This window comes from Schistocerca cancellata, chromosome 12 (genome assembly GCF_023864275.1).
Source record: "Schistocerca cancellata isolate TAMUIC-IGC-003103 chromosome 12, iqSchCanc2.1, whole genome shotgun sequence".
NCBI classification, from domain to species: Eukaryota; Metazoa; Arthropoda; class Insecta; order Orthoptera; family Acrididae; genus Schistocerca; species Schistocerca cancellata.
This window is the reverse complement of record NC_064637.1, coordinates 128,473,634-128,501,058: the sequence shown is the minus strand read 5'-3', so window position 1 is coordinate 128,501,058 and position 27,425 is coordinate 128,473,634. Positions and strand designations below refer to the sequence as shown.

General features: G+C 38.1%; 1 protein-coding gene across 2 annotated transcripts in view; it reads left to right on the top strand.

The window, feature by feature from the left end:
• Window positions 1-27,425, top strand: part of LOC126109884 (calcium-binding mitochondrial carrier protein Aralar1) — a 702,128-nt gene that overhangs the window by 607,400 nt on the left and 67,303 nt on the right. For both annotated transcript variants that reach the window (XM_049914970.1, XM_049914969.1), the window contains exons 6-11: window positions 6,649-6,795; window positions 12,700-12,841; window positions 17,888-17,981; window positions 19,816-19,906; window positions 20,485-20,560; window positions 23,755-23,963. In XM_049914970.1, the coding sequence (XP_049770927.1) occupies window positions 6,649-6,795; window positions 12,700-12,841; window positions 17,888-17,981; window positions 19,816-19,906; window positions 20,485-20,560; window positions 23,755-23,963 (759 nt within the window). The remainder of the gene's footprint in view (window positions 1-6,648; window positions 6,796-12,699; window positions 12,842-17,887; window positions 17,982-19,815; window positions 19,907-20,484; window positions 20,561-23,754; window positions 23,964-27,425) is intronic.

Genomic DNA, 27,425 nt, shown 5'->3' with positions numbered 1-27,425 from the left:
TACTATTGCCTTCAAATTCATCTTTCTTACATAGACCCTCTGTGTACTCCTTTCTGCTTTCCCTTGTTTGCTTAAGACAGGTTTTCCATCTGAGCTCTTGATATGCATAAGCTGCTTTTGTCCTCTCCAAAGGCCTCTTCATATGTAATGTTAAGTGTTTGATTCACATTTCTTCATTTTACATTAATAGGCAAATGCTTGATAACTACCATGAGATTAAAATTGGCCAATAACAAATAAAAGTATTACCTAACGCTACAGCCTCAGCAGAAACATGTCTTTATTCAACCAGTATTTAATGTCAGTGGACACAGTTATCAAGTAAACTATTACTGATGCTATAATAATTTTGTCGTGAAAAATAAACTAACAATTCTATTTAATAAGTGAATTTTGTTTAGACCTTTTGGAATCTTGGTAGTGTTGCTCACTGGTGTCTTGGCTTAAAAGTAATTTAATCCCATGAGAGAATAACGAAGCTGTGTTCTACCAAATGGCCCAACTTTTGTAATTATCTTCTTATTTAGGGCTTGACAGGATCCATATGTTGGAGAAAAATCACTGGATGGTTAGTAGCAATTTGGTGGCTGATGACTTTTCATTTGCAGTGACGTAAGAAAGTGAAGAGCATGCGTGATCTTTAAAAATACATTTAAAGAGAGTGCTTTCTGTGTCATGCTTTATATTAAGCTCTTACCAAGAATAAAACTGATGTGAAGATCAGATGAATGCGAGTTATCTATTAAATCCTGATTTTGTCCTTATTACATGGCAGTATTGAGTGATCACAAAGACAAAGCAGGCACATTATTTATCTGACCATGTTTTGCCGTCCTCTCACTTCCTTCCTGAAAGGAAATAACAAAAAATCAAAAGTATTTTTGGTGTTACATTTTTACATATCTGTAGCTTAAAATTATTGGCATATTTTTGAATAGACAGTTAATTCTCAGATGAGAACCTATGCTCAGTAAAAGTATTATTTAATAGTTTTATTTAAAGAAATAAGTGAAAAGATATTAAATTCTTCTTGTATTAACTATGTATGTGGTACAGTAATTGAAATTTCAAAGAGAAATGGCAATAACTAATGTTCAGTTGATTGTTAATTAACAATGTGTTAAACTATGCAGAAATTTCTTGTTATCACACTCTCTGTTGCATAAACATACACAAACAGTTGCATAGACACTCAAATACACCAACCCATGACTGTAGTGGTGCTGTTGCTGCAGTCACAAATCAAATGTTATGCAAGCACGTACGTGTGATATTAGTAACAAGAAAGCCAAAACAATTTTTTTACTGTTGTGTGTGTTTGTGCACCACCATCAATCAACTTTGGTTGTTGGCTTTCCACATTTTCTTTATTACACCATCCTCACCATCATATATAGATCTGTCAAAGGAGAGGTTTCAGCTAGAGCTTGTTCTCCATGATGATCTCACGCTCACTGTTTCCTTTACTCTGTAGTAGGATATCCCTTCCCTCACATTTTTTCATATGTACAGCTACATCTGCTTACGTACTCCATAAGCCGCCAAATGGTGTTTGGCAGTGGGTGCCCTGAATACTACGAGGGGCGTTTGAAAAGTCCGTGCAAAAATAAAAACTACTTACGTGTTTGGGGTAAACCTTTTTTATTTTTTGACATAGCCTCCTTTTAGACTTTGTCCAATGCTTTTCTAATTTGTTGATCCCTTCTGAATAATAGGAATTGTCCAAGTCTGCAAAATAGCTATTAGTTGCTGCAATCACCACCTAGTTTGAATAAAATCTTTGTCCTGCCAGCCATTTCTACAAATTGGGGAACAAATAGTAGTCCGAGGGAGCCAAGTCTGGAGAATAGGGGGGATGTGAAATGAATTGGAATCCTATTTCCATTAATTTTGTGACCACAACTGCTGAGGTGTGTGCAGGTGCATTGTTGTGATGGAAAAGAACTTTTTTGCAGTCCAGTCGCTGGCATTTTTCTTGTAGCTCAGTTTTGAAACGGTCCAATAACGATGAATAATATGCACCTGTAATAGTTTTACCCTTTTCCAGATAGTCGATGAGGATTGTCTCTTGCGATTCCCAAAAGACAGTCGCCATAACCTTTCTGGGCGAAGGAATCGTTTTCGCCTTTTTTGGTGCAGATTCTCCCTTGGTAACCCATTGTTTAGATTGTTGTTTGTCCTCAGGAGTATAGTAATGTATCCAAGTTTCATCCACAGTGACGAAATTATGCTTAAAAGTCCTGCGGGTTCTTCCTGAAGAGGTGCAAACCATCCTTGCAACACTTCACACGAATCTGTTTTTGGTAAAGCATGAGCAATCGCGGAACCCATCTTGCGGATAGCTTTCTGACGTCCAAATGCTAATGCAAAATATTATGTACCCATTCATTCAAGATGCCCACAGCACTAGCAATCTCATGCACCTTAACTCTTCTGTCATCCATCACCATATCATGGATTTTATCAATGATTTCTGGAGTCGTAACCTCCACAGGGCGTCCAGAACGTTCAGCGTGTTCATATGGCCACTCCGAAAATTTTGAAACCACTTATAAACTGTTCTAATCGAAGGTGCAGAGTCACCATAATGTATATCAAGCTTCTCTTTAGTCTCCTGAGGCGTTTTTCCTTTCATAAAGTAGTGTTTAATCATGACACGAGATCCTTTTTTGTCAGTTTTTTGACAATCATTCGACTTCCTTGATTCACACGAATGCCAAACACAAAGAAATTCACGAATATGGCTGAAATTTGGTGTGCATTCTTTCCAAAGATGCTCTTAACCAAACATCACCTCGATTCGCGCCGGTGGTGCCATCTCTCGGACTTTGCACGGACTTTTCAAAATTTTCTTTCCTGTTCCGCTTGCTATCAGGACGAGGGAAAAACTACTGCCTATATGCCTCCGTATGACCCCTTAATTTCTCGTATCTTATCTTCGTGATCCGTAACTGAAATATATGTCGATGGCAGTAAAATCATTCTGCAGTCAGCTTCATATGCCAGTTCTCTAAATTTTCTCAATAGTGCTCCTCAAAAAGAATGTTGCCTTCCCTCCGGGGTTCCCATTTGAGTTCCTGAAGCATCTCTGTAATATGTTCTTTCACATTTGCTTCTCACAGTGTATCTGACAGTTTGTATTCCTATATCTGATATACAGTGCCTGACAAAAAAAGAAAGAAAAGTGGAGCCCTCAGAAGAGGAGGTGGAGGGGAGAAATAAAATGAAACTATTTCTTGGGTTGAGACAGTATGTGATTTATTTCATTGATTACAAAATCAAATAAATTTACAGAGAACTCGGTAGTATGACACTGCAGTCCCTCTGGCCGGGATGTGTGCATTGATTTGGTTGGGAAGGGTGTCATATGGCTGATGTAGCCTCTCTTGAGGCAAGCTGGCCCACAGCTATTGTAACTGGTCCTTGATGTACTAGCACTGGGGCAGTGTTGACATCCAACTTGATCCCACACGTCTACCCTTGGGGATCGATCTGGGAATCTTGTTGGCCACGTGTATTTCTCAACATTATGCACACTGTTTATGGAGAAACATGTGTAGAGTAGTATTGTCCTGTTGAGAAATGGTACCACGATACTGAGAGGTAACACGTGAGAACACTGGATGACGGTGACATATTGTTGTGGTGTCAGAGTTCCTCAAATCACTACCAGCAATGATTTGAAGTCATACTTGATGGCTTCCCACTTCATGACATCATGAGTAATAAACATCAATTTGTTTCTTCAAAACATTGAAAGGATATGACATGTGAGCAAGTCTGTGCCATTCACACCATCAGTGCTTGTCTGGGGTAGTGCAGAACTCTGATTATTTTTTGGCTGCTGTTAGTCTCTGATAAATAGTGTGGTATGGCTTTAAATGTTGTACGGTGTCTATTACTGTTTTCTAATGGCAGTTGCAGATGTGAATGGATTACAGTGTGCTTGGTGGTCAGATGTGGTCAACTGAGACCTTGATGACGAGTATACCTGCCCTCGTGTACATATGCAGTCAAATTTTGGACCACTGTCACATGTGAATTCCCCAAAATCTGCAAGTGGTATGTTTCGACCAGCTGGCCAAATGGAGAGCCTCAGTGAGTCCACTTTCAAACTCTGTCAGGTGCTGCCAATGCTGTATGACACGAGTAAATGGGATCTCCATGTCCTTCACAGTGATCACCATTGTCTATCACTGTTCACGCTCAATATATACCGTATCAGACCTGGTAGCAACCACTAAACATGAACAGCACTAATGATTTGGTGGCTGTTTTGCTTTGAGAGCCGGCCTTGTATTTGGCTGCTTCACTTTTTCTGTCGTGCATTATGTTTAAGGAGGCTTATTGCGTTCAAATTCTGAATCATTCCTTCTCCACAGATAGATTTGGTTGTCCAAATATATCTACTGTATTTTCCTTAATATTAGATTTCCTGAGCATTGTATAAATACACTGCAAATAAAGAATTTCAAATAGAAATCTTTTTCTTATCTCAGTTCCTATTGCTCTTGTTGTAAGTGATCCTTGTGTTTGTAATTGATATCTTTCGTCATGCTATCTTTCTCCTTATTTCTCCAGTACAGCTTCCATCTGCATTAGGCCTGCTGCGTAAGTAAATAAAGGAGTTTAATTGTTCAAGTTTCTTTCCTTGTGGAGTTAAAGTCAGATTAAAATTACTTGATAGTTAACACTTCACACATTGAAGCTGGTTTCCTCCAGTCAAAGCACTCTGCGTCATTCCCGAACCATTCGCTGTTGCCATACTGCCACAACAGTTGGTGAGGTCAGTTTTAGTTCCTTCACCATATTCCTCTCTTTTCAGTTTTAGTTCCTTCACCATCTTCCTCTCTTTCTTTCTTGATGTGTTTCATCCTGCATCCTAGGTGTGAACCTTTCATTTCGTTCGGCGTCACATGTACAGTTATTATAATTGCCTTACATTAAGATATGTTTCACGTGACACTGTGTGCAGCCGAAGTTTTGAAGGCCCAATTCATCATTGCAACTTGGTCACCAGAGTCATAAATATATGTCTGTTAAACAGTGTACTCTAGTAGCACAGGGGTTGTCCACTAAACTTCATATGCCGAAGATTGTAGGTTCAAATCTTGTTGAATGCGTTGGAATATTTTTATTTCTAAATCTGATCAAAAGACCAATTATTGTTTTTATTCAATTAATTGTTTTAAATGTAATTTTTTATTTCTGATGCTTTCCTGTCATTTTCATCATCATATTGTCATTTTTATTTGCTTTAATTATTTCTCCTACCATACTTTTATCACTTGAAATCTGCCTGTGTTGCCTACAGTTTGCAACCAAGTGCTAATGAAAATTACTACATGATAAACAGAAATCTAAAACTGTGTATGACTGCCCCAGAAGGAGCAGGCAAAAGGTTTTTTAATAAACTCCCCAAAATCATTAAAAAAGAAACAGACCTAAAATGTTTTAAAAATCATTTGAAACTATATCTCACAGAGAAATGTATATACAGTTTGAGTGAATACTAAGATGGTGTTTAATATGTTATATCATTACTGAAATGTACTTTTAAAAATTATCATGTATGTTGTTTGGATTTGTGTGTACATATAATGTGAAACATGTAATACCTTTGTATGATTATGGACTATTTCTGTTTAATCATTTGTTTCATTTATATATAATGAAATCAAGTTCGATGTTAATAGCCTATTGTATGACACACCCAATACGCTCAGCTGGATTTTCAGCTGGAGTCCATGGGCAAAGAATAAATAAATAAATGAATAAAAACGAGGACTGCTCACTGATTGGTAACACAGTAGCTCATGTATCCATTGTGAGGATAGTTTCAGCTAACCAGTGAATGACAGTGAGAAATTACAGTTTGCTTTTAGTGCTGAAACTAAAATTTTTCTGTTTTGAGTTTGCTCATAGAGATTATCTTTAGTTGCTGTTAGCAAAGAGCTCGTAATTTTAGTTATTCTGTGGATCATTGACTGCCATTTTCTTGGGTAAATTGCACATGTTGAGGTTGTGGTTAGGTTAGGATGCCAATTTAAATTCAAAATGCATCGCATCGCCATCTGCAGTTCAGTAACTTAAAATTAGCTGCGTACAGAGGACCGTGCATTCCCATCATACCTCACAGCGGTACATTCCAACACTGCTGTGCATTACAAATTAACAGCATTTGTGAAGCGACCCTCCATGTTTCTGTATGTTGCCTGTAATGAAGTGGTAGCTGGCAGCCAATGTAGCAACACTGTAATGGCAAGTGATAGATGTCAACTATCAAATAATTTTAATTGGACTATAGATTTACCGTGGACTCTGTGTTCTCCTGTTTTCATTACTTTGGTCTTCAAACTGTTGATATGCAATCTGAATCGCCCTGCCAGCTTTATCATTGCCTCTGCCATTTTTTATGGTCTGTTTCACTTCCTGCCATGATAGTTTCCTTGAATTATTTTTGTTCCGCCAGTACTACCCATTATCATATCTATATATTTTTATGACACATTGTGAATTAACTGTCAGTGGTGTCCATGGTGTCCAGCATTGACAAAATTTTTCATGCAAACTGTTTCTCACTTCTTCCTGCATATTTCTAAATTTAAATATTGTGCTATAAAACTTGTTGTTTGATTTGTTTGTCAGGACTTCCATGAAGAGTATGCAGTAGAAGCATTCCGTCGATATGACAAGAATGGAACTGGATTTATCTCTGCGCTTGATTTCCAGGATATAATGATCAACATTAAAAGCCATTTATTAACTAGAGAAGTTCGGGCAAATCTTGTTGCAGTAAGTAAGCTTTTGTTTTCCCAAGATGCCATGATGCTTTTCCCATGTTGCTATGATGCTTCCAAAAATACTGTGTAGTGCTTCTAATTGAAAATTTTAGATATCATTTATTTATAATACTCTGGTTACTTATCATAGTAGCACTCTTGAATCATTTGTGAACTCTTTGAACTCGAGAGATGTAGCACAGTTTTTTTTGGGGGGGGGGGCGGGGGGGGGGGGGGTTGTTATTTTGTTATTGTGACTCCTAAAGAGCATAGTAAAGCTGAGAGGAATTTTAAACAATGGAAGGTCTCGGTTGGAACATCAAAAATTATGGGGGAGAGACTGATGGGTGTGTTAGCAGAAAGCAGCACACAATGAGGGTGAAGGGACATTAATAGGAAGGAGGTTATAGGGCAGAGGGGGTGGAAATTGTTCAGTAGAGGGTTTGGGGGCAGTAGGCTCTGCACCCGTGATCTAGGGGTAGTGTCTTTGATTAGTAATCAAAACATCATCTCTCCCGTGTTCAAAATCTCCCACAGCTTAAATTTTGATTAATAATCAGCATTGGCAGCCAAAGACTTCCAGCATAAAAAGTTACCCTCATTCTGCCGATGGTCCTTTCAGAGAGGGCAGAGGAGCAGACACAGGTTCAGGGCACTCTCTTGTCCTCGGAGTGGGAATCTGCCCGTAAAGGTGGAAAAATCGGCAATGATCAACACCATGAGGATGCGGAAGCCAATGGAAACCACTGCGTGAAAGACACATAATGTGTATCTGCAGGACATGTGGCCTGTAACTGAAAAAGCATTGTAATGATCTCTCCATTGGCAAAAGATTCTGGAATAGTCCCCCACTTGGATCTCTGAGAGGAGTCTGCCAAGGGGGAGGTGACCATGAGAAAAAGATTGAATACTCAGTGAAAGGGCGTTGAATGTCAGAAGCTTGAATGGGGTAGGCAAGCAAGAAAATCTTAAAAGGAAATGCAAAGGCTCACTCTAGATGTAGTAGGGGTCAGTGAAGTGAAATGGAAATAAGACGAGGATTTCTGGTAGAATGAGTATAGCGTAATATCAACAGCAGCAGATAATTGTATAACGGGAGTAGGATTCGTTATGAATAGGAAGGTAAGGCAGAGAGTGTGTTATTTTGAACAGTTCAGTGGTAGGGTTGTTCTTATCAAATTCGACAGCAAACCAACACAGACAACAATAGTTCAGGTATACATGCCAACATTGCAAACTGAAGATCAATAGGTAGAGAAAGTGTATGAGGATATTGAAAGGCTAACACAGTATGTAAAGGGACATAATTTTTTAATAGTCATGGGAGACTGGAATGCTGTTGTAGGGGAAGGAGTAGAAGGAAAGATTACAGGAGAATATTGGCTTGGTACAAGGAATGAAAGAGGAGAAAGGTTGAGTTCTGTATAAATTTCAGCTAGTAATAGCAAATACTCTGTTGAAGAAACACAAGAGGAGCTGGTACACTTGGAGAAGGCCAGGTGATACGGGAAGGTTTCAGTTAGATTATATCATGGTAAGGCAGAGATTCTGAAATCAGATACTGGATTGCAAGGCTTACCCAGGAGTAGATAAAGACTCAGATCACAATTCAGTAGTGATGAAGAGTAGGTAGAAGTTTTAAGAGACTAGTAACGAAGAATCAATAAGCAAAGAAGTGGGATACAGAAGTACTAAAGAATGACAAGGTGCGCTTTAAGTTCTCAAAGGCTGTAGATACAGCAATGAGGAATAGCTCAGTAGGCAGTACAGTTGAAGAGATATGGACATCTCTAAAAATGGCAATCACAGAAGTTGGAAAGAAAAACATAGGTACATAGAAGGTAACTGCAAAAAAACCGTGGGTAACAGAAGAAATACTTCGGTTGATTGATGAAAGAATGAAGTACAAAAAGTTCAGGAAAATTTTGGAATACAGAAATAAAAGTCTCTGAAAAATGAAATAAAAAGGAAGTGCAGGTAAGCAAAGATGAAATGGCTGCAAGAAAAATGTGAAGAAATTGAAAAAGAAATGATTGTCTCAGAAGCACTGACTCAGCATATAGGAAAGTCAAAATTATCTTCAGTTAAATTAAAAGCAAGGGCAGTAATGTTAAGAGTGCAATGGGAATTCCACTGTTAAATGCAGAAGAGAGAGTGGGTAGGTGGAAGGAGGGCATTGAAGGCCTCTATGAGGGCTGAATATTTGCTTGATATGATAGAAGAGGCGACAGGAATGCATTAAAAAGAGGTAGGGGATCCAGCATTAGAATTATAATGTAAAATAGCTTTGGAGGACTTCAGATCAAATAAGGCTGAAAGGACAGATAACTTTCCATCAGAATATATAGAATCATTGGGGGGAAGTGGCAACAAAATGACTATTCACGGTGGTGTGTAGAATGTATGAGTCTGGCAATATACCGCCTGAATTTTGGAAAAATATCATCCACACAATTCTGAAGACTGCAAGAACTGACAAGTGCGAGAAGTATCGCACAATCAGTAACAGATCATGCATCAAAGTTGCTTACAAGAATAATATACAGAAGAATGAAAAAGAAAATTGAGGATGTGTTAGATGTGGATCAGTTTGACTTCAGGAAAGGTAAAGGCACCAGAGAGGCAATTATGATGTTGCGGATGATAATGGAAGCAAGACTAAAGAAAAATCAAGACATGTTCATAGGTTTTGTTGACCTTGAAACAGCGTTTGACAGTGTAAAGTGATGCAAGATGTTCGAAATTTCGAAATCGTGAGAAGGATTGCGGTAAGCTATAGGGAGAGATGGGTAATAAACAATATGTATAAGAGGTGGCAGGAGATAGCGATCATGCGTGCGTGACATGTGCCCGTTTTGTGTGTGTGTGTGTGTGTGTGTGTGTGTGTGTGTGTGTGTGTGTGTGTGTGCTTTTCTTTTCTGGAAGAGGCTGTGGTCGAAAGCTTAATGTGTAACAGTCTCTTTGTTGTGCCTGTCTGGAACGTAAATTGTCAACTTTACAGTGAATAGTGATGTATCCTTTCATAACTATTGAAAGGAATTTTCACTAATTACAAAAGTCTTTCATATAAGAGATTGTTGCTGAATTAGGAGCAGTGTGGAATGATAGAAACAAAGCACAAGTAGAATGATTTTTCAGTTTTTGCAGTTTGCAGTATTGTGCAGGAAGGAAGCGTCGAGATTAGTTCACGCGAATTGGTAAAACGTCCATATCTGTAAACCTATTATATCCATTACATGTATAATGTGTTCAGTGCCCATTTGTTTTACAGGTAGTCTATTGCGTTTGTACCATTTTGTGCTACTTCGAGTCATCTCATTTCTCGCAAAAAAATAAAGGCCTAATAGTCCAGTTTTATTTATATATATGTTCACTGGCTCTACTGAGAATTACACTCTTACAATGTTGGTACTGGGCAGCTCATCAATGTCTCTGCTAATTTCAATATTGTAGTGGTGACCAATATAGCTCCTATGTCATATGGATTTACTCTAAAAAGACTAGTTGTGTAGGACATATGTCGGACATTTCCCAGCTCTGTTAATGTTTGTTTTTACACCTGTCATCTGTATAAGGCTATTCTATGTTGCCTGTATTACCATGGAAAAAAATAGTTAGCAACACCTGACACTAGCATTGGCGGGAAAGGAGTGTTACTTACTTTGCGGCAGTTAGATTCATCTCATTGCCAGGCACAGCACTTCACAAGGTCACACGTGGAGCATTGGATCTCGAATATTGTCTGTGTTGTTGACTTCACGCTTTGTATTTGTCTTTAAAGTGACCTTATGTGATGATGAGAGTGTTTTGTTTTTAACAATAGTGATTAAGAATGTGATAAACAAGGTTCTAGTTTTGTAAGCTGTGATGGTAAATTACTTGTTTTGTTGAATTTTTTCTGTATCATCTGTTGCACACCAGGAAGCTAATTTTTATGATTCATGCTAAGGAGAAGACATATCTGATGATGAAATGTCAGCGAGCCCTCAAGATGAAACTGATTATATTGATACTGTATCAGAAATCCCCCCGTCGCAATCTATCAGTGTGCCTCTTTCAACTGGCGGGTGGACAGATGATGACACTCCTGCTCCACAGCTTCAAGTTCTTGAAGCATTGTGCATAATTCACATTCAGACTTACCAGAACTTTTCTCTGTTTGATTGTTTTCCTACTTTTTTCATGAAAACTGCTGAAGATGGTAAAATGAGAGAGAAATTGCTATGACATAATAACTATTAACAAGCTAAATACAACAGCAAACCTCAAGTGGTAATCAGTTTGGCATAAGTGGGGTACTGTGAAACTTGGTAAAGTGTTTAACTTTTTTGGTGTGGCTTTACATAATTTCTAGTTAGAAAACTGAAATTGACCAACTATTGGTCCACAAATTCCATACTGCGAATCTCCTTTGCAGGAAAATTCACCAATCGATTGTTTTCTGTCAATCCTGTGAATTTTACGTCTCACAGATAATACTACTTTTATGTTTTAAAAATTAAGGTGGGCATGATCCCACTTACGAGGTGAGAACATCTTCAGTATATTCGTTACGCAAATTGAAAGAGCATACAAACGAGCAGAAAATCACACTATAGACGAAGGAATTTGCCTTTTCATGGCAGAGTGGATTTCAAGGTCTACATGAAAAATAAGCCTACTAAATATGGCATAATTTTTTTTATGTTATGTAAAAGTAGAATTAGGTACCTTTAAAAATGTGAAATATATTCTGGTAGTCAGGCAAATGCTAATAACATCATTTTGCATGTGGTAACTGTCTCTGTGAAAGTTTCTATAATAAAGGCTACATTGGCCCGGATCTTCTCGATCATTAATGGAAAAACAAAACTAAGGCAGTGAGTACATAATGAAAAATAGAGAAGGGTAGCTACAGATCTAGTGGCCCAGAGACTGTAAAAAAAAGAACCCGTTTTATAGACGAGCCCATTTGCTGTTTGTGAAATGGAAGGTCACTAGGGATGTTCTTATTTTTATAATAAAACATAAAATGTCAGCGTAAAGTGTCAATGTCAGAACGAAGCTAGGATTTATTGGGAAGATGAAAGCTGATTGCAGTTTGGATTAGAATAAAAACAGGCCTGTTGGGGACAGCTAATGGACTACTACCCAAACAAATAAAGTGGTGGAAGAAAGATTACCCCCCTCCCCCCCCTCCCAAGATGGTGCTTGCAAATTCGTATGTTTTACGTAAAAGGTGGAGGCCTGCTAATAGTTCATTAATGAATTTTCAGAGGCTTTGGTGGAGGAAGGTAGCCTTCTTGAATCAGCTTCCATCCAAAAACAATTCACCTATAAATAGACTCAGTGGAAGACGCTTTTGTAGATAGATTCCAACTTCAGAAAAGTCAAAATGAGCCCACAGGAGATGATGTATGGTCTGTGCAGAAAGAAGCCACAAAATTTGTGGCAAAGTGGCAAAGAGATATACCAGATACTGTTGTGAAAACTGTGATATAGGGCTTTGTTTTCCAGAAAGCATCAAAATTTCTCACACTAAAGCAAATATAACTAATCGATTTCCAATGAAGAAAACCATATTTCCAAATGTTTAGTACCAACAAATTCTAATCTTATCTCTGTTAGAGAAATTAAGATGAAAAAATTTTTGTTTTCGAAAACACATTTTTATTTCAATAGATAAAAAAATTGTCATTGATGTAAGTCTACCTTTTTTTAAGCATTTCATAGAAAAAAAGACCTGTCTTTCAAATGCAATAAATTGTTCTAAATTCTTTACAGTAGAACCTCCTATACCAAGCTCAGAAAAACTGTGAAAAATGTGCTGTATCAGCTGGATGAACAACCTTAGCCACACAGACCTCAAAATGTTAATAGCAGCATTATCTAGATTTTGAAGAAAGTGTTATTGATTGTTGTTTTGCTCTGTTTGTAGGCTGCAGGTGGTGGCAGTGGCGGTCACCGAGTTAGCTTCCCGTTCTTCATGGCTTTCAATTCTCTGTTAAACAATATGGAACTTATCAAGCGCATATATCTCAATGCGACAGGTGGACACCGCAATGTGGAGGTAACAAAAGGTACGGAGCTGCTGTTTTTGCAACCGTAGTTGTAGCTAATAGACCAATTGCTACTCAGAACTTCAACAGTAATTTGAAGTGTGTATGCCTACATTTGTCTCATTATGAATTCATTCACACATTACTTTTATATTGGGCATGCAGTTTAGCTTTTTGCGAAACAAATTCCACAGTACTACTTCTGGTTTGTCTTGTACAAGGAGTGATCAAAAAGTAATGAGAATTAAAGATTGTTATAACAGGTGATGAAATATGGGTATAAGGGTATGATGTTGAAACCAAAGCCCAACTGTCCAATGGAAACTGACTGAAGAGCATTTAAAAAAAAAGTCTAACAAGATGTGAAGGTTCTTCTTAATGTTTTCGTCAATTACAATAGGATAGAGCATCATTAGTTCTTGCCTTACAGTCTCACAATTAGGAATTTTACTTGGAAGTTATGTGCCGTTTGCTTGAAGCAATCCAAAGAAAACTACCAGAACTGTGGAAAAACCACTAGTGGAAATTGCATCACAATAATGCTCCCTCTTGCACCTCAGTTCTTGTTTGTGATTTTTTGACAAAAAACAAAACCGTTATGTTGTCTTGTCCACCATATTCGCTGGGCATGGCCACATTCTACGTCTTTCTATTCCTGAGGCTGAAGAGAATCATGAAATGACATTGTTTTGCCACCACTGATCAGATAAAAACAGAATCGTGGAAGCATCTGAACACCACAACAAAAAGTGAGTTCCAGAAGTGCTTCTAAGATTGGAAAAAGCACTGTCACAAGTGTATTATATCCGAGGGGGATTACTTTGAAGGGGACAAAGTTGATGTTGATGGAAGAAAATTAACATCTTCAAGGAAAACACTTGTTAATCACAGCTTGTATATACCCCAAAATTGATTTTGAAAACGCAGTTCTAGCTGCGAGATTTCATCTTCCAGAATTGATGTAATGTAATTTTGTAATTCCATTCCTGTGTCACATAATTTTAAACCCCATATGAACTTTACTATTTGTTTCCTTTTTCTTTATATCATTCTTTTTCCACTTGAAATCTTTGTTCATGTGTTTTTATTTAATTTTATGTATTAATTTCAATTTAATTCCCTTTGTTTAATTACCCTATTTTTTTTTCGTCCACATTATTGTGTTCATTATATCTATTTCTCATTTTGTTTGAATTTTGTTTTTGTTTAGAAACCCGTCTTTCATTTCAATTTTCATCTGCATTATTTTTTCTGTAGTGTAATGAGTATTTAGGTTATGTTTTAAATATTTGTATGACATTACCATGTAAAAAAAATTGCACAGCTGGTAACAAAAACATACTTTTTACACCATTGCACAAATATAAATGGATTATTTCTTCTTTTGTTTTTTAACTGATAGATTGCATTTTTGAAATAATTGAATATTATAATAGATAAATATAGTTAAACTTATAGTCACAAAAATTCTGAAAGAAAAAAGAATGATATAAAGAAAAATGAAATTAATCAAAATTTTATATCGTAGTTAAAATTATGTGACAAAGGAATGGAATTAAAAAATTAGATCTGAACCAATTAATTGAATAAAGATAATGATCAAAATCATTTCAATAGAGATTTAAAAAAAAAAAAACCAAATGCACTTGACAAGATTCGAACCCACAGCCTCCTACATGTGAAGCTGTCATTCTGTCCATTACACCACACAACCAGACCATGTAGTGCAACATTTTTAATACTATTGAGTGACACACAAAATTCCAGATTTTTATTTTATTTTTTCCCATTACTCGCAAGTGAGGGCCCACCAGGATGAATGGCTGCAGTGTGTGATACCTGGGATCTTAACCTACATCACAATAGGGTTGTCAGGATAATCTTGGCAGAAATTCAGATCCAGATGGTTTGCAGCTTCAGAAGTGGAGTTTTATTGACCCCAAATCTATTCTCTAAGGGGCACAGATGTGTTGCATTCTGCAGCATCAGAGGGCTGCCACTGGCAAAGGGATGTATTGCCTGAAAAAGTGGAGGAGCCAGAAAACACGTCCAGTCAGTGAGGGAGCTGACAGGCAAGAGATTGACCCAGTGGTACTGAAGCACTCTCGCCAGTTAGCTCCGTGACCCCCAAGTGACCATTTCTGGCCCTTTTATTGGCTAGTCGAGGGGCACTTGGTATGCCCCTTGGTTAGCAGTACTGACTTACAAGCACCCTACGGTCACAAGCGTTTGCTGTGAAAGCCCACATTGATCTGAGTGTGGGGTAGCTGCTTCTCTGGCAGCATCCGGTGCTGCACCAGCTGAGGCTCAGCCATAGTTCTAACATGGAGACACAGTTCCAGATGCATGAAATGTAAAAGTTGAAAGAAAGAGAAATTATCCGTCAATCCTTTCATTAATCCCTCAGTGTGACTGCTCACCGTGCACTCTCGGAACTGGATTACCGTGTCTGATCTGTTGGCAGGGTTAGATGTTCTCTAGTTGCCTCCACATGGGAATGTGGAAGTGAGCTTGAGTACCATCACTTATTAGTCAAATTACCATTCGTGTTGCCAAAGGCATGTCTTCCAACAGGGGAGGTAGGATCACCCACAAAAAGTGCAAGCATTGTGGAAGAATGGCTGGTCCCATGATGCAATCATCAATCATCAATGATGCACACATCCAGACTGGACCAGCTTCGCTCCCATCATACAACAGGGATTCTCCATAGCCCATAGGTGGATGTTGTGAAGGGTGACAATATCACCCCTCATACAGCCAGTCTCATCTGTGAATAGGACGGACATCAGAAACCCCAGCACGGTAGTGGTTTATGTGATAAACCAGCAACCAAACAGTCGATGCAGAGGCAAGTCCGTAGCTAATAAGGCGTGCATACATTGTCAGTGATACAGATAGTCGCAGTAAGCGTTGTTGTGGAGAATGTCCCATACAGTCGTCTGTCTTACTGCATGCTGATGGGCTGTCTGCCTTGTGCTGAAGTGGGGTCATACTCTACAGTGTTTTAACACCTATTCCTCCAGGGCCTGAGTATGAGAAAAAGTTTCCCTCGTCTTCAATGTGCTGCTCAAATAGACAAAAATTCACTTATAATTCTCAATTTTTTGTAGACCATCAGTTTCAGTATCTCTTTGAACACAGTTTAATGCTGTAACATTACTGTACACACATACTGCACACTTGCATATTTCGAGATATGAGCAATGTGTACTACTCATGACAGTTAATGGTTGCCATTTGCTGTGTTATACATTTTTTTATTGACCAGAAACAGTTGCAAATCCTTATCCCTAACAAATAATGTAGATACATATCACTTCTCACTGTGATTTAAACAGTTCTGTTTGCAAAAACGAAAGTGTGTAATACCTTTCCCAAGGTGTATTAAAAAAGTATTGCTCATAGTTCTTTCTGGTGTAAACCAGTGAAATGTAGGAGACTTTCTCACTGGAGATGTGGTGCAGGACATTAGTGTGCAGGTGCTAAATTTTCTTGCCAGCAGATAGTGTCAGTCACTGGTAGTCAGCCTATGAGAGAGGCCATGTAGTGATCGCCTATTCAGATTCCAGTAAGTGGTAACATGATGGAACAAATTGAGCAACAATATTGCCTCAAATTTTGCCAAAAACATGGTGATACCAGAGTGGAAACCATTTCCAAGATTCAACAGGCTCTTGGGAACGATGGTATGAGAGCAACATGGGGATAAAGGAGTGGCACTACATGGCTAAACAGCAGTGGACAATGAACCACATTCAGGCAGACCCACACCAAGTGTAAATAACAATGTTATTAAGCAAGTGTGCAATTTGATGATGAATGGCCATTCTATCGCAGTGTGATAACTTAACAGAGGGGATAGGGGTAAGCGTTGCGTTGGTAGCTTCAGTTTTGACCAACAATTTGCGAATGAGGAATGTGTCCACAAAATTCATATCGAAACTGCTGACAATGTAGGAGAAGCAATGCCATCTGAAACCTGTGTATCACATAGTGGACAAAGTAAAAAATAATCCCAACACTTGTAACACCACAATGTCAGGTGATGAAATGTAAGTTTATGGGTACCACCCAGAAGCAGAGGTGCAGTTACTGCAGTGGATATAACCAACATCACAGAGATAAAAAAAAAAAAAGCACAGTAAGTCCGCAGCATTGTCAAGGCCAGGATGGTGGAACATAACTATGCACCATAAGGCCAAACCAGATCCTTCCTCATCTTCACGATGGTGAGCACAAAAGTCAGGATTTGTTGACAGAAAAAACTTGGCAGCTTCATCACGATAACACAGCGTCCCATTCTGCACATCTGATTCAGACTTTCTTTGCCATACACAATGTTTCCTTGATTAATCAGGCTCCCTACGTTCTCAGGACGGCTCTGTGTGATTTTTGTCTATTTTCCAATCTGAAAGTGCCTCTGTGAGGAACACAGTTTGCATCAGGAGAAGATACCCTGCAGAATGTGAAGACCCAGCTGATCACCATTCGAAAAGACAAATTCCATAAGTGTTGCCAATAAAGGGAGGAGTTCTGGGAGAAGCCTGTGCATTACCAAGGAAACTACTTTGAAGGGAATTAGGGTTCTGTACCTCCAAATCTATAAATATATTTCTTCCTGACAAAGCTACATTGCTTTTTGAACACGTCTTGTGTTAGCCTTGATCCCTCGCTAACTATGACTTCTCACCATTAGGTTGTAGTACAGTTGCACTGTTTCTCTTCCTTGCATGTTTAGAATATTAGTTTCAACGCTAGACCAAACATTAATAATTCATAAGAGCTTTTAAATACAACACTCTCTCTCCTCTTTCTTTCTTCAGTTAGTAGATGCCAGTAGCCACAAGCAAGTGGCATAATATAATATTTTTCAAAACTGAGATTTTATAAAGTTGGCAAAAGATGTATTTAGCTATCGGAAACAATTTTCACCTCAAACTCAATCTCTCCCTAATAATTCACCCATATATGTGTTACCTAACATTATTATGACCATGACTGCCCTTTCATGTGTTGTAACCTTTGTAATTAGTTAACTACTCCTTTGTTTCATTACTGTTGCAGAGGAGTTTCTGCATTCTGCCCAAATGATGTCTCAGATAACACCGCTTGAAGTTGACATCCTGTTCTTGCTTTGTGATCTCCTCCATCAAACAGGGTAAGTTATTTTCACCAGTATATCGTAGCTTTTGGCAAGTTTGCCAAATAATGATTAGATATTGCGCTTTTTACGGTGTGTTTGTAGTAACTGATTATGTTCTCTCAAGTTCATAAGTAGTGTTAACATGTTGTCTGCATTCAAGAAAAATTCATGCTAAAGCAGGTTATATACTGAAATGTAATACACGCTTCCAAGCATCCTTTAGAACAGTTTTCACCCCATGTGCCTTGTGATACCAGTTTTGCTTTTTCCTGGCCGACGGCATGAGGTTAAAGAAAAGAATATAAAAACAGAGTTATTACTTTCCTTTGTTTAATTTTGAACATTTATGAGAGAATGTGTCTCTTCGACTAACAAAGGGTCGTTCATTTTCTTTGTTTCTTGCTTACTTGGAAAATCAGTTATTTGCCAGCAAGACCTGGGGAGTGGGAGGAGCATCGTCAATGGTTTGGGTGATTATTATTATATTCTTATCTCTTCTTCCGCGCATCCTACTTCTTAATTTATTAACTATACTGTTGGAAGAACAATAAATGAAACCTCTTTGAACATGAATTTTACTTACAATACTGTAGTTTGAATCTGTTATTCCTTCACTGCTTGTCTGTTGCCATATTTACACGAATATAAATCTGTGTGATTGTAGGGAATGCCACACAAATAAATGTGCACAGAATTGGTGTTATAGTAGTTGTTACGGGACGTTAAGAGATTTTGGGTTGTGTAGTCTTTTTGTCGACTATTTCGGAATTAATTTAGTGGATGCTGGATAAGATACCAAGGCTAATAAAACAAAAGTTTTTTTGTGGGATTGTACTGCACTCCAAAGAAAAAAAATACTGGTGAACTTCAATATTTTCCGTTTATTAACTCTTGTGCTCGTCAACTTACGAACAGAAATATACCAGGTGAGAACATTATGGAAGTAATAGTGTAGTTATTTTAAGCATTGGTAACATGGCTTTGTTTTCAGACTTAGAGGTAAAGTACGTTACTTGCTTGTGTAATATTTGTTTTATTTTGCATATCCTAAACGACTCAGAATTTTAACTAATAATTTAACTGTGTTTTCATGATGTATGCATTTAGTTTTCCCACAAACCTTGTAATATTTAAAGCTTGTTTTTAGACACAGTTCCCAGAATTTAGAAACACTTGGAAGAGGAGTGAAGAGATAGGAGATACTGTGTGCGGTGTACTCACGCTGTCTAAATTCAGAAATAATTTATTATAAGTTAGTAATAATTTTGCTTTTCAGGATGTTATGTTTACCAACAAATGGTTAATATATGAACTATAGCAAAAGTAACTACACAGAGCTCAATAAAGGTAAGATAATAGGTACAATTAGATATGACTTTATTTACATATAAATTTTTTGCTTTTACTTTTGTGTGCACGTTCAAAATGCAATGAAATACAGAGAAATAACTTCTTGAATTCAGACATTGCATCAAAATACAGATAACTGGACGTAATTAATCAGTTTCTCTGTTCTGAAATGGCACCACTGATGATTGCTTGTACTATATCTGCAAAAGTGTCTGTATTCCTTGACCAGCAAAAAAAAAAAAAAAAAAAATTCAGCATCCACTTTCATATATGTATAATGTAATTGTGTAATATAGTTATCAGTAGAGCATTCGATCTGGCAGATGACCGAATTATATTCTTGTAAATATGGTCACCTTTTGCTATTCCCCTATTATTTCTCGCTCGTACATTGCAAGCTCAGTTTCTTTTAATATCCTATTCTTTATTAACTTTTGACTGCAGCGGAGAGAGAAGACCTGGCTAATTCAGTTTTTGCGCTACCAATCTTAATTTTCAGGAGGATCGTGTACAACGACCTGCAGGCGATAGCTCCCGAACAGTATTTCAAGCAAATCACAAAACGGCTGGCTGAGATCAAGGCTGTGTCGGTGAGTTGGATACTGCTGATGCTGCTGCAATGACCCACTCTGGGGAGAGAGGAGGAAAGAGGGAGAAGTTCAAAGAAAGAAAGAGAGAGAGGCAGCATCCCTGTCAGCACTGCGGCACTAGTGAGCTCTGATCCTGTGTGAATCTTGACCCGGCCGTGTGTCACATTTGCTTTCTTTCCCTTAACCTGTTTTCTGACTGTATTGTGCATTAAAGGCTTCACGAGTGATGAATGTAGGTTCCTAAGGCGGGAAGTGAGCGCGGGAGTTCCGCTTTAGCCTTGCCGCACAGAGGAAGGACAGGACTGCTGGGCGTGTATTGCAGGTCCGCAGGCTGCACCCGTAAGGTTTGGGAGCTTTTCCCATTCACAGAAAAAGGAAAAAAGAAAAAAAAATCGCTAACTGTAAGCTTTCATGTTGCTGCAATATTTTGTCCCTACACAGCTGTAAATATGAACAAAAACTTGTTCACCGTTATTTTTTTAGCTGTTAGTGGGCAGTGGCATGAAATGTGTGGTACTAGAAGTGGACAATCTTTATCGAGTTTATTAATAAGTCTTACGTCTTCCTTTTCCTTGCAGTCACCAGAGGAGAGAGGCATCGTCATCCAAATTCTTGAAAGCGTCTACAGGTTTACACTCGGATCCATTGGTGGTGGTGAGTGACAATGTTTTTAATTGTAATACAATTTTCTTGTGAGCAATACCCTTCCAAATTCCGTTGATGTTTGTACCGTTTAGGGTTCCATAACTCTACTGGTAAAAACGGAACCCTTATTGTGTCACTTTGTTGTCTGTCTGTTAAAAAACCTTTTTCTCGAGAACAGGTAGATGTATCAAGTTGAAATTTGTCACATACTAAGGTCTGTAGTCCCTTGGTGGTGTAAAAAAATTAAAACTTTTAAGGCAATGCAATCAAAAAATATGGACATTTATGTCACATAGTTTGATACTCACAAACTCACTAATCAAATTTGTAGTAGGGTACTTCCTGTTGACCTGGACTCACGAAATTTGGCAAGAAGCAAGGTTTCACAGTGCAACTATAGGGAAAATCTGAAAATTGTTAATTTGTAATTATATCACACTGAAAAATATTTCTGTCTTCTTTTGTTATCCAACTTTAAACTTAAAACATTCTCAAAAGTCTTGGCTTTGCCGTGACTGACTTTCCAGTATCAATATCGATAACAGGCAAAACTCCCAGGCTGGAGGAATGGTCTGTATACATAATTACGTTTGTACAGAACCCTAAGTGTGCAAGTTCTACTTGCACCTGACTGACATGATAGTATTGAGTCTGTGCGATAACCGACACTTCCAGTCACAAGGATTTATTACTTTTTGTATTGTACTGTGCATTTCAGGCACTAACAACACCTGATATAGAACCCATGTTGTGTGATATGATAAAACACGAATACACTGTCCAGTCACATTAATGTGACCACTTGTCAAATGCCTGAATAACCACCTTTTGTAGCACAGGCCACTGTGAGATGTGCAGGAAGAGTGTCAGCGAAGCACTGGAAGTTATCGACAGGGGTGTGGAGCCACCCCCAATTCGTGCGCCACAGATAGCTCTGCTAGGTTTCTGGTTGAGGACCCACGCCGTGAACAGCCTGTTTGATGTGGTCCCACAGATTCTTGATTGGCTTTCAATCCAGGAAGTTCGGTGAGCAGGGTACACAGTAAACTCATACTGGTGCACCTCGAACCACGCGCGTACACTGCAAGCTCTGCACCATGTTGTATTGTCTTGCTGGTAGATGTCATTGTGCTGAGGAAAAACAAACAGCATTTAGAAGTGGACCTGGTCCCCAAGGATAGATGCATATATGTGTTGATCCATTGTGCCATCCAGGATGATGAGATCCCCCAGGAAATGCCCTCCGACCTGGACTCTTCCAGCAATTGCTGCCAGGTGTTCAGACATTTCATGCCGTACACATCAACGGCTATCTGTCCGATGGAGCATAAAACGTGATTAATCTGAAGAGGACGTGCAGTTGAGGTATTGGAGGGCAAATTCCACCTTCTGTTGTCCATGAACAGCTGTCGGCAAGGGTGCATGGATCGTGGACAGTTTACAAACTTAGCCATTTGAGAAATGCTTCCACACTTGTCCTGAAAAAGTCAGTGATCTTGCCCTTTTGGATGTCAGATAAATTTCTCTGTTTCCACTTTACAACAATGATTGCATTGTTTTTCATGTCTCGCCTGTATGCTTTATATGCTTTCCACTCCTAGTGCTGTCATCTGTCACCTGTGAGTGGTTATTGCCAGTTGATGTGGAGTGTGGGCAGTGGTCACATTAATGTGACTGGACCTTTTATTTGTGACTGAAGGGATGTTCTGTTACATTTTGATGAAAATTCCTGGATGGAACAATACATAAAATAAGGGAATAACAACCACTTACCTATAGCAAAGTCATGTGTGTTGTAGCCATGGGAGTGCATTTGTGTGTGTGTGTGTGTGTGTGTGTGTGTGTGTGTGTGTGTGTGTGTGTGTGTGTGTGTGTGTGTGAAAATTCAAGAGTTTGAAAGCTAGTGTTTGTCTATGTGGCTCACATCAGTCTATTATAAGTGAGTTGCATCTCTTATTTTATGTACTGTTATTTCTTTTGTATGATACTGACATTGTAGGTTTTTTGTTAACTAATGATAAATTGCTGTGACAAGCTAATGCTATTCACTTACAGAAGTATCCTACTATTCAACTCACATCTGTCCTGTCTGAAGACGATATTTCAAGAAAGCATCAAGGCATCTGTCCCCGATACCTGCTGATAAGTCCATTTGCCCATCCTCATCTTCACTGAGTAGGTCATTATGAGATTCTTGGGTTTGGTTTTAGCATATGAAGTGTCAGCTGATGAAAAATTTTAACCACACTCTACTCAGCTTCATGAGGCCCTGTGAATACAGCATTGACAGGTTTTTCACAACATTTTTAAAGATGACTTTGTCATTTACTGAAATATTATTTGTGTAAGTGGAACTGATCATTTGATTAGACATAGTAAATTACAGTATGTAAGTCACATTGGGTAGACATTGGAAATCACATGTTTGGTGCCTTTTTGCACGAGTCATTCTTGTGCACTGTGAACTTTGCTCATAGGCACATGGTAGCAGTTGATATCTTCGTGAGAAACTGTATGGTACAACAATATTTCTTAGTACATCATGAAGTGTATTTTTATAAAATCCTATTATATGGATATTAGAATGACTCCATGCTTTATCACTTTGTTTCCTGAAGTTTGTTATTGATCATGTCCCAAAAAGCATTATTTGTGACTGAGTGTTTGTGTCAGGTAAGCTTGCAGTTAACATGGTGTTAACACTGGTTTCATGAAAAGTTATCATATGTAGTAAAAAATTTATTTACCAATCATTAACTGTCCATAGTGCTCATTCACTAGAAATTTCTATGCAATTTATTGTAGTGGCATCTTGCAAGGCTTACACATATTCCTTTATCTCCATTTCTGTCATTTAATATTTCAAGCTGAAAATCTGATTGTAATTTCTCAGCAAGTTTTAATATTTTCTGTGCTTCATTAGTACCTATTTTGTCCGTGGAAGTACTATTTTATGTACTTCCAGTGTGTTGAACTCGTGGCTAACTATTATGAATCACAGTTGAAACTTCTATTTTGTAAAATGTTGAACAAATTCTTCATAGAAAGAATCTCATGAAAGGATTTGCATTCTTTATAGCATACTGTTATTGCATTGTCGTGTAATATTTAGAATTTATGGACATAACTTTTGGTAGTAAATTAAGGTTAGCAATCTCTTTATGGTTGATAGCTTGACAAATTCAATGTGGTTTTTCTTGCAGCTGTTGGAGCTACAGCAGTCTATCCGATAGACTTGGTGAAGACACGAATGCAGAACCAGCGCACGGGGTCCTTTATTGGTGAGCTGATGTACAGGAACAGCTTTGACTGCTGCAGGAAGGTTATTCGGCATGAGGGGTTCTTCGGTCTATACAGGGGCCTGGTTCCACAGCTTATGGGTGTGGCTCCTGAGAAGGCCATCAAGCTTACGGTTAATATTTGTTGATACTTTGTATGTTAAGTGGAAGATTAAAAGCATATTTAATCTGTGTGTCTGTGTGTGTGTGTGTGTGTGTGTGTGTGTGTGTGTGTGTGTGTGTGTGTGTGTGTGTGTTTTAGCATTGTAATTACCTCTCCTTCACTGTACATATAATGTTAAATCTACTACTTCATTGAGAAGTTGCCTGTGTCATTTGAAAATACCCTATTTTCATTTATTCACTTCTGTGATATGTAATGCGAGTTATGAAATAGGGCACATTATCATGATGAGCTTTTGAAGATATAATGTGTATACTGTTCTCAGTGCACTTGTCCCATTAATTCTCTATGGAAGACCAAACTTTCAACAATAACCACCATTGTCTTTGTCCATAATCCAACAGTGTTTCGAAGCAGTTCACCAAATTTACAATCTGGTCTATGTCTAAAAAGGTTGACACACTCTGTTGTAAACAGTCATGGAGTTTTCACAGTTGGATTATATGGTACTGATACCAGAGGAGTTCTTTATCAAATGTCACAAGACATCACAGAGCTAGTAGTGTTCTGCATCATACTGTAAGCATCATCCTCTTCGCCATCATCAGACAACAGCGCATACTAGCTCTGAATTCCACAATGCATGTGATTCGAAAATTTCTCTTTATTCCTATTGCCTTGAAACTGTAATTATGTTTCTCCTTTAGGTACAGAACAATCTGCTGCTTCAATTTGTGAAACCTTCCTTGATTTGGCCCCTGGAAGTTTGGCTGTAGAACTGGCAATCATTGATTCATTCTTTGTCTGATGCCACATGCGAACAGTCTTATTTATCAAATTTTCTTCCTGCTGCACAACTGGTTGTGGACTGCACTTCATGAGTAACTGTCAACTTAAAATTAGGTGTATATAATCGATTCTCACATTTGTCATCAATTTGCTCCACACTCACCACTACCTTCTAGTTATGGAAACAATCAAATGAGGACAGTCAATTCAGTTAGTCATAGTTTTAGATATTGATTGGATTATTATGTATTCATTTCTTTTGAGTGAAACCAGTTAGTTGTAGTTTTAGATATTGATCGGATTATTATTTATTCATTTCTTTTGAGTGAAAACAGTCTCTTCAGTACATTGTAGTTTTTTGTATTGAGTGAATTGTTCGTTCTTTCTTTTTCTAGTGAAACCAGTCTATATAATAGTAATATATTATGTCAAGACCACTTAATAACTTCACATTGCTGATATTACTGATATCAGCAGTTGATGTATTTTATACAACTAAATGACGTTCAAAGTACATGGCTGGAATTATGTAGATCATGGTGGAACTGTTAGTCAATTGATGACACCTGAGTTAGACATTTGATTGTCAAAACTGGTAATGTGAACACGACGATGAATTTTAGCAATGGAAATTCCTGGATGAAACAATATGTAAAATAAGGGAAAGCCCACTCTCTCCTACAGTGGACTAACACATGGAGCACAGAGATGCATAACAGGAAACGGCACTAACACAAGCTTTCAAGTACTAGTTTTTTCTTTAGAAAAAGTACACTCATTCACACCCACAACCAAACGGACACCCAAATGTGCTCTCTCGTGGCCATGACATTGAAAGCAGTTGCCGGAGCTGATGGAGGTGTGGAGGGGTAGCGGGAAAGAGGCAGGTCTTCGGGACAGATGACTGGCTCCGTGGCAAAACAATGAGATGAAAGGGGTGGAGAGGGTAGAACAAAAAGATATATATAGGAAGAGGGAGGGGGAGGAATGGACTGGAGAAACAAGGGAGGGGCACCATGGAAGTTCTGTTTATGGATGAGCTGGCTAGGATATATCTGTCAGTAAAAGCTCTCATAAAGTTGTTGGTATATTTCGAGAACTCCTGCTTTCCACTGCAGATCCAGCATTCGCAGGTGGTGAGGCTGTAAGGCAGACATGTAATGAATTGTTACATGAATATTGACTTACTGTTACTAATAATTGTTATAATTAAATTATTATATGAACATTTATAAGCCTGCATACATCAATTTGGGAATATGTCAATTTATAAAAGAACCAATGCAATTTTACTATTGGTTGAAATATGTACACTATAACCCCACTTTTACATTCCTAGAATTAGCATTGCCCACTGTTTACATTTTTTATCACTGCTGTTGAATTTCCTATGTTCACAATGTTAATTCACACCAATTTTGCGTTAACATATTTTGAATTTCCCCATAATATATTCTTTATGAAACAATGTTTGTGGAGAAAAAATTTATGTAATTGACATGAAATGACCCTGGCATGGTGTTGGCCTTTGTACAGTAACCCTTATTTGCAGGTGAAAGAGCATTTTACTTTATTTCCAATTTTGCTATTTCATATACACAAAGGGAATGCATCACTGCTGCAGTACGTACAGATCAAGGAGTTAGCTATAGGTTCCCAAGCTGACTGGCAGAGGCAGTTGGCCATCTGGTGCTTTCAGAACCAGTGGGATGAGGTGCCAATGCAGAAATTGCTCGACATCAGCAAATTAGATACGTAGGGAAAGTACATTTATTTCGGTGCAAATGAAGCAATTGTTATTAATGAATATTTGCTAATGAAAGTTGCCTTTTGCCACTCAGACATTAGGAGTAGTTTATGGGTCATAAATACCATCTATCAGTAATTTTAGAATGCCAGGAAATATTGATATTAATAAATAGGTGAATAACTTGGGCATAACAGAAGGTGTAAGATCTTACAGCAACTGCATGCTCAAGTTACAGACTGTGCATCATAGTTGGCAGTTGTCAATAGGAAATTCATTTTACAATGTTTCTTAAGTAAATGTATCATAATGGCATCCTGTGTAAAAATTATTTGCACAAAAAACTTCTCCCCTTCATTATGTAAAACATAGACAGTAGAATTAAACTTTCAGAATCCAGTGGCTCTGCAAGGTGACATGAAACTATGACAGCATCTCTACACAGCAGGTAGGGAGTATTCCTACATGGCGGTTCACTAAGTTAGTTCAGGAATGGACTGACTTAGGTACCGCAAAACTCGGGTGGAAAAGCATGGCCAGTTATACTGTATGCCCCTATACAGGGTATATATATGCCCCGGGAAATCTGGGGGGAATTTTTTTTATCCGGGAGAAAAACGGGAAAAAACCCCAGAATTTCCTGGAATTCTAGGAATTTTTATTGTTTTAGTTTTCAGTTAGATTTTTGTAATTTTGTCTGTTAAAAACTGATACTCTAATAAAGAACGTCATAGTATCCTGCTACTGGAGAATAATACTACAGCAATAAAACATAAGAGAGCAGAAGAAAAACTTCAGTTGCAGAGGAAACACACCATTTACAATTTAAAATTCTCTCATAAACTATGCAGTAAGAGGTGTCATTTTGCATTAGACAATAAGACAAGCAGTCAAGTTAGAAATTGAGCGTGCATCACAAGGCAGCATAACGCACAA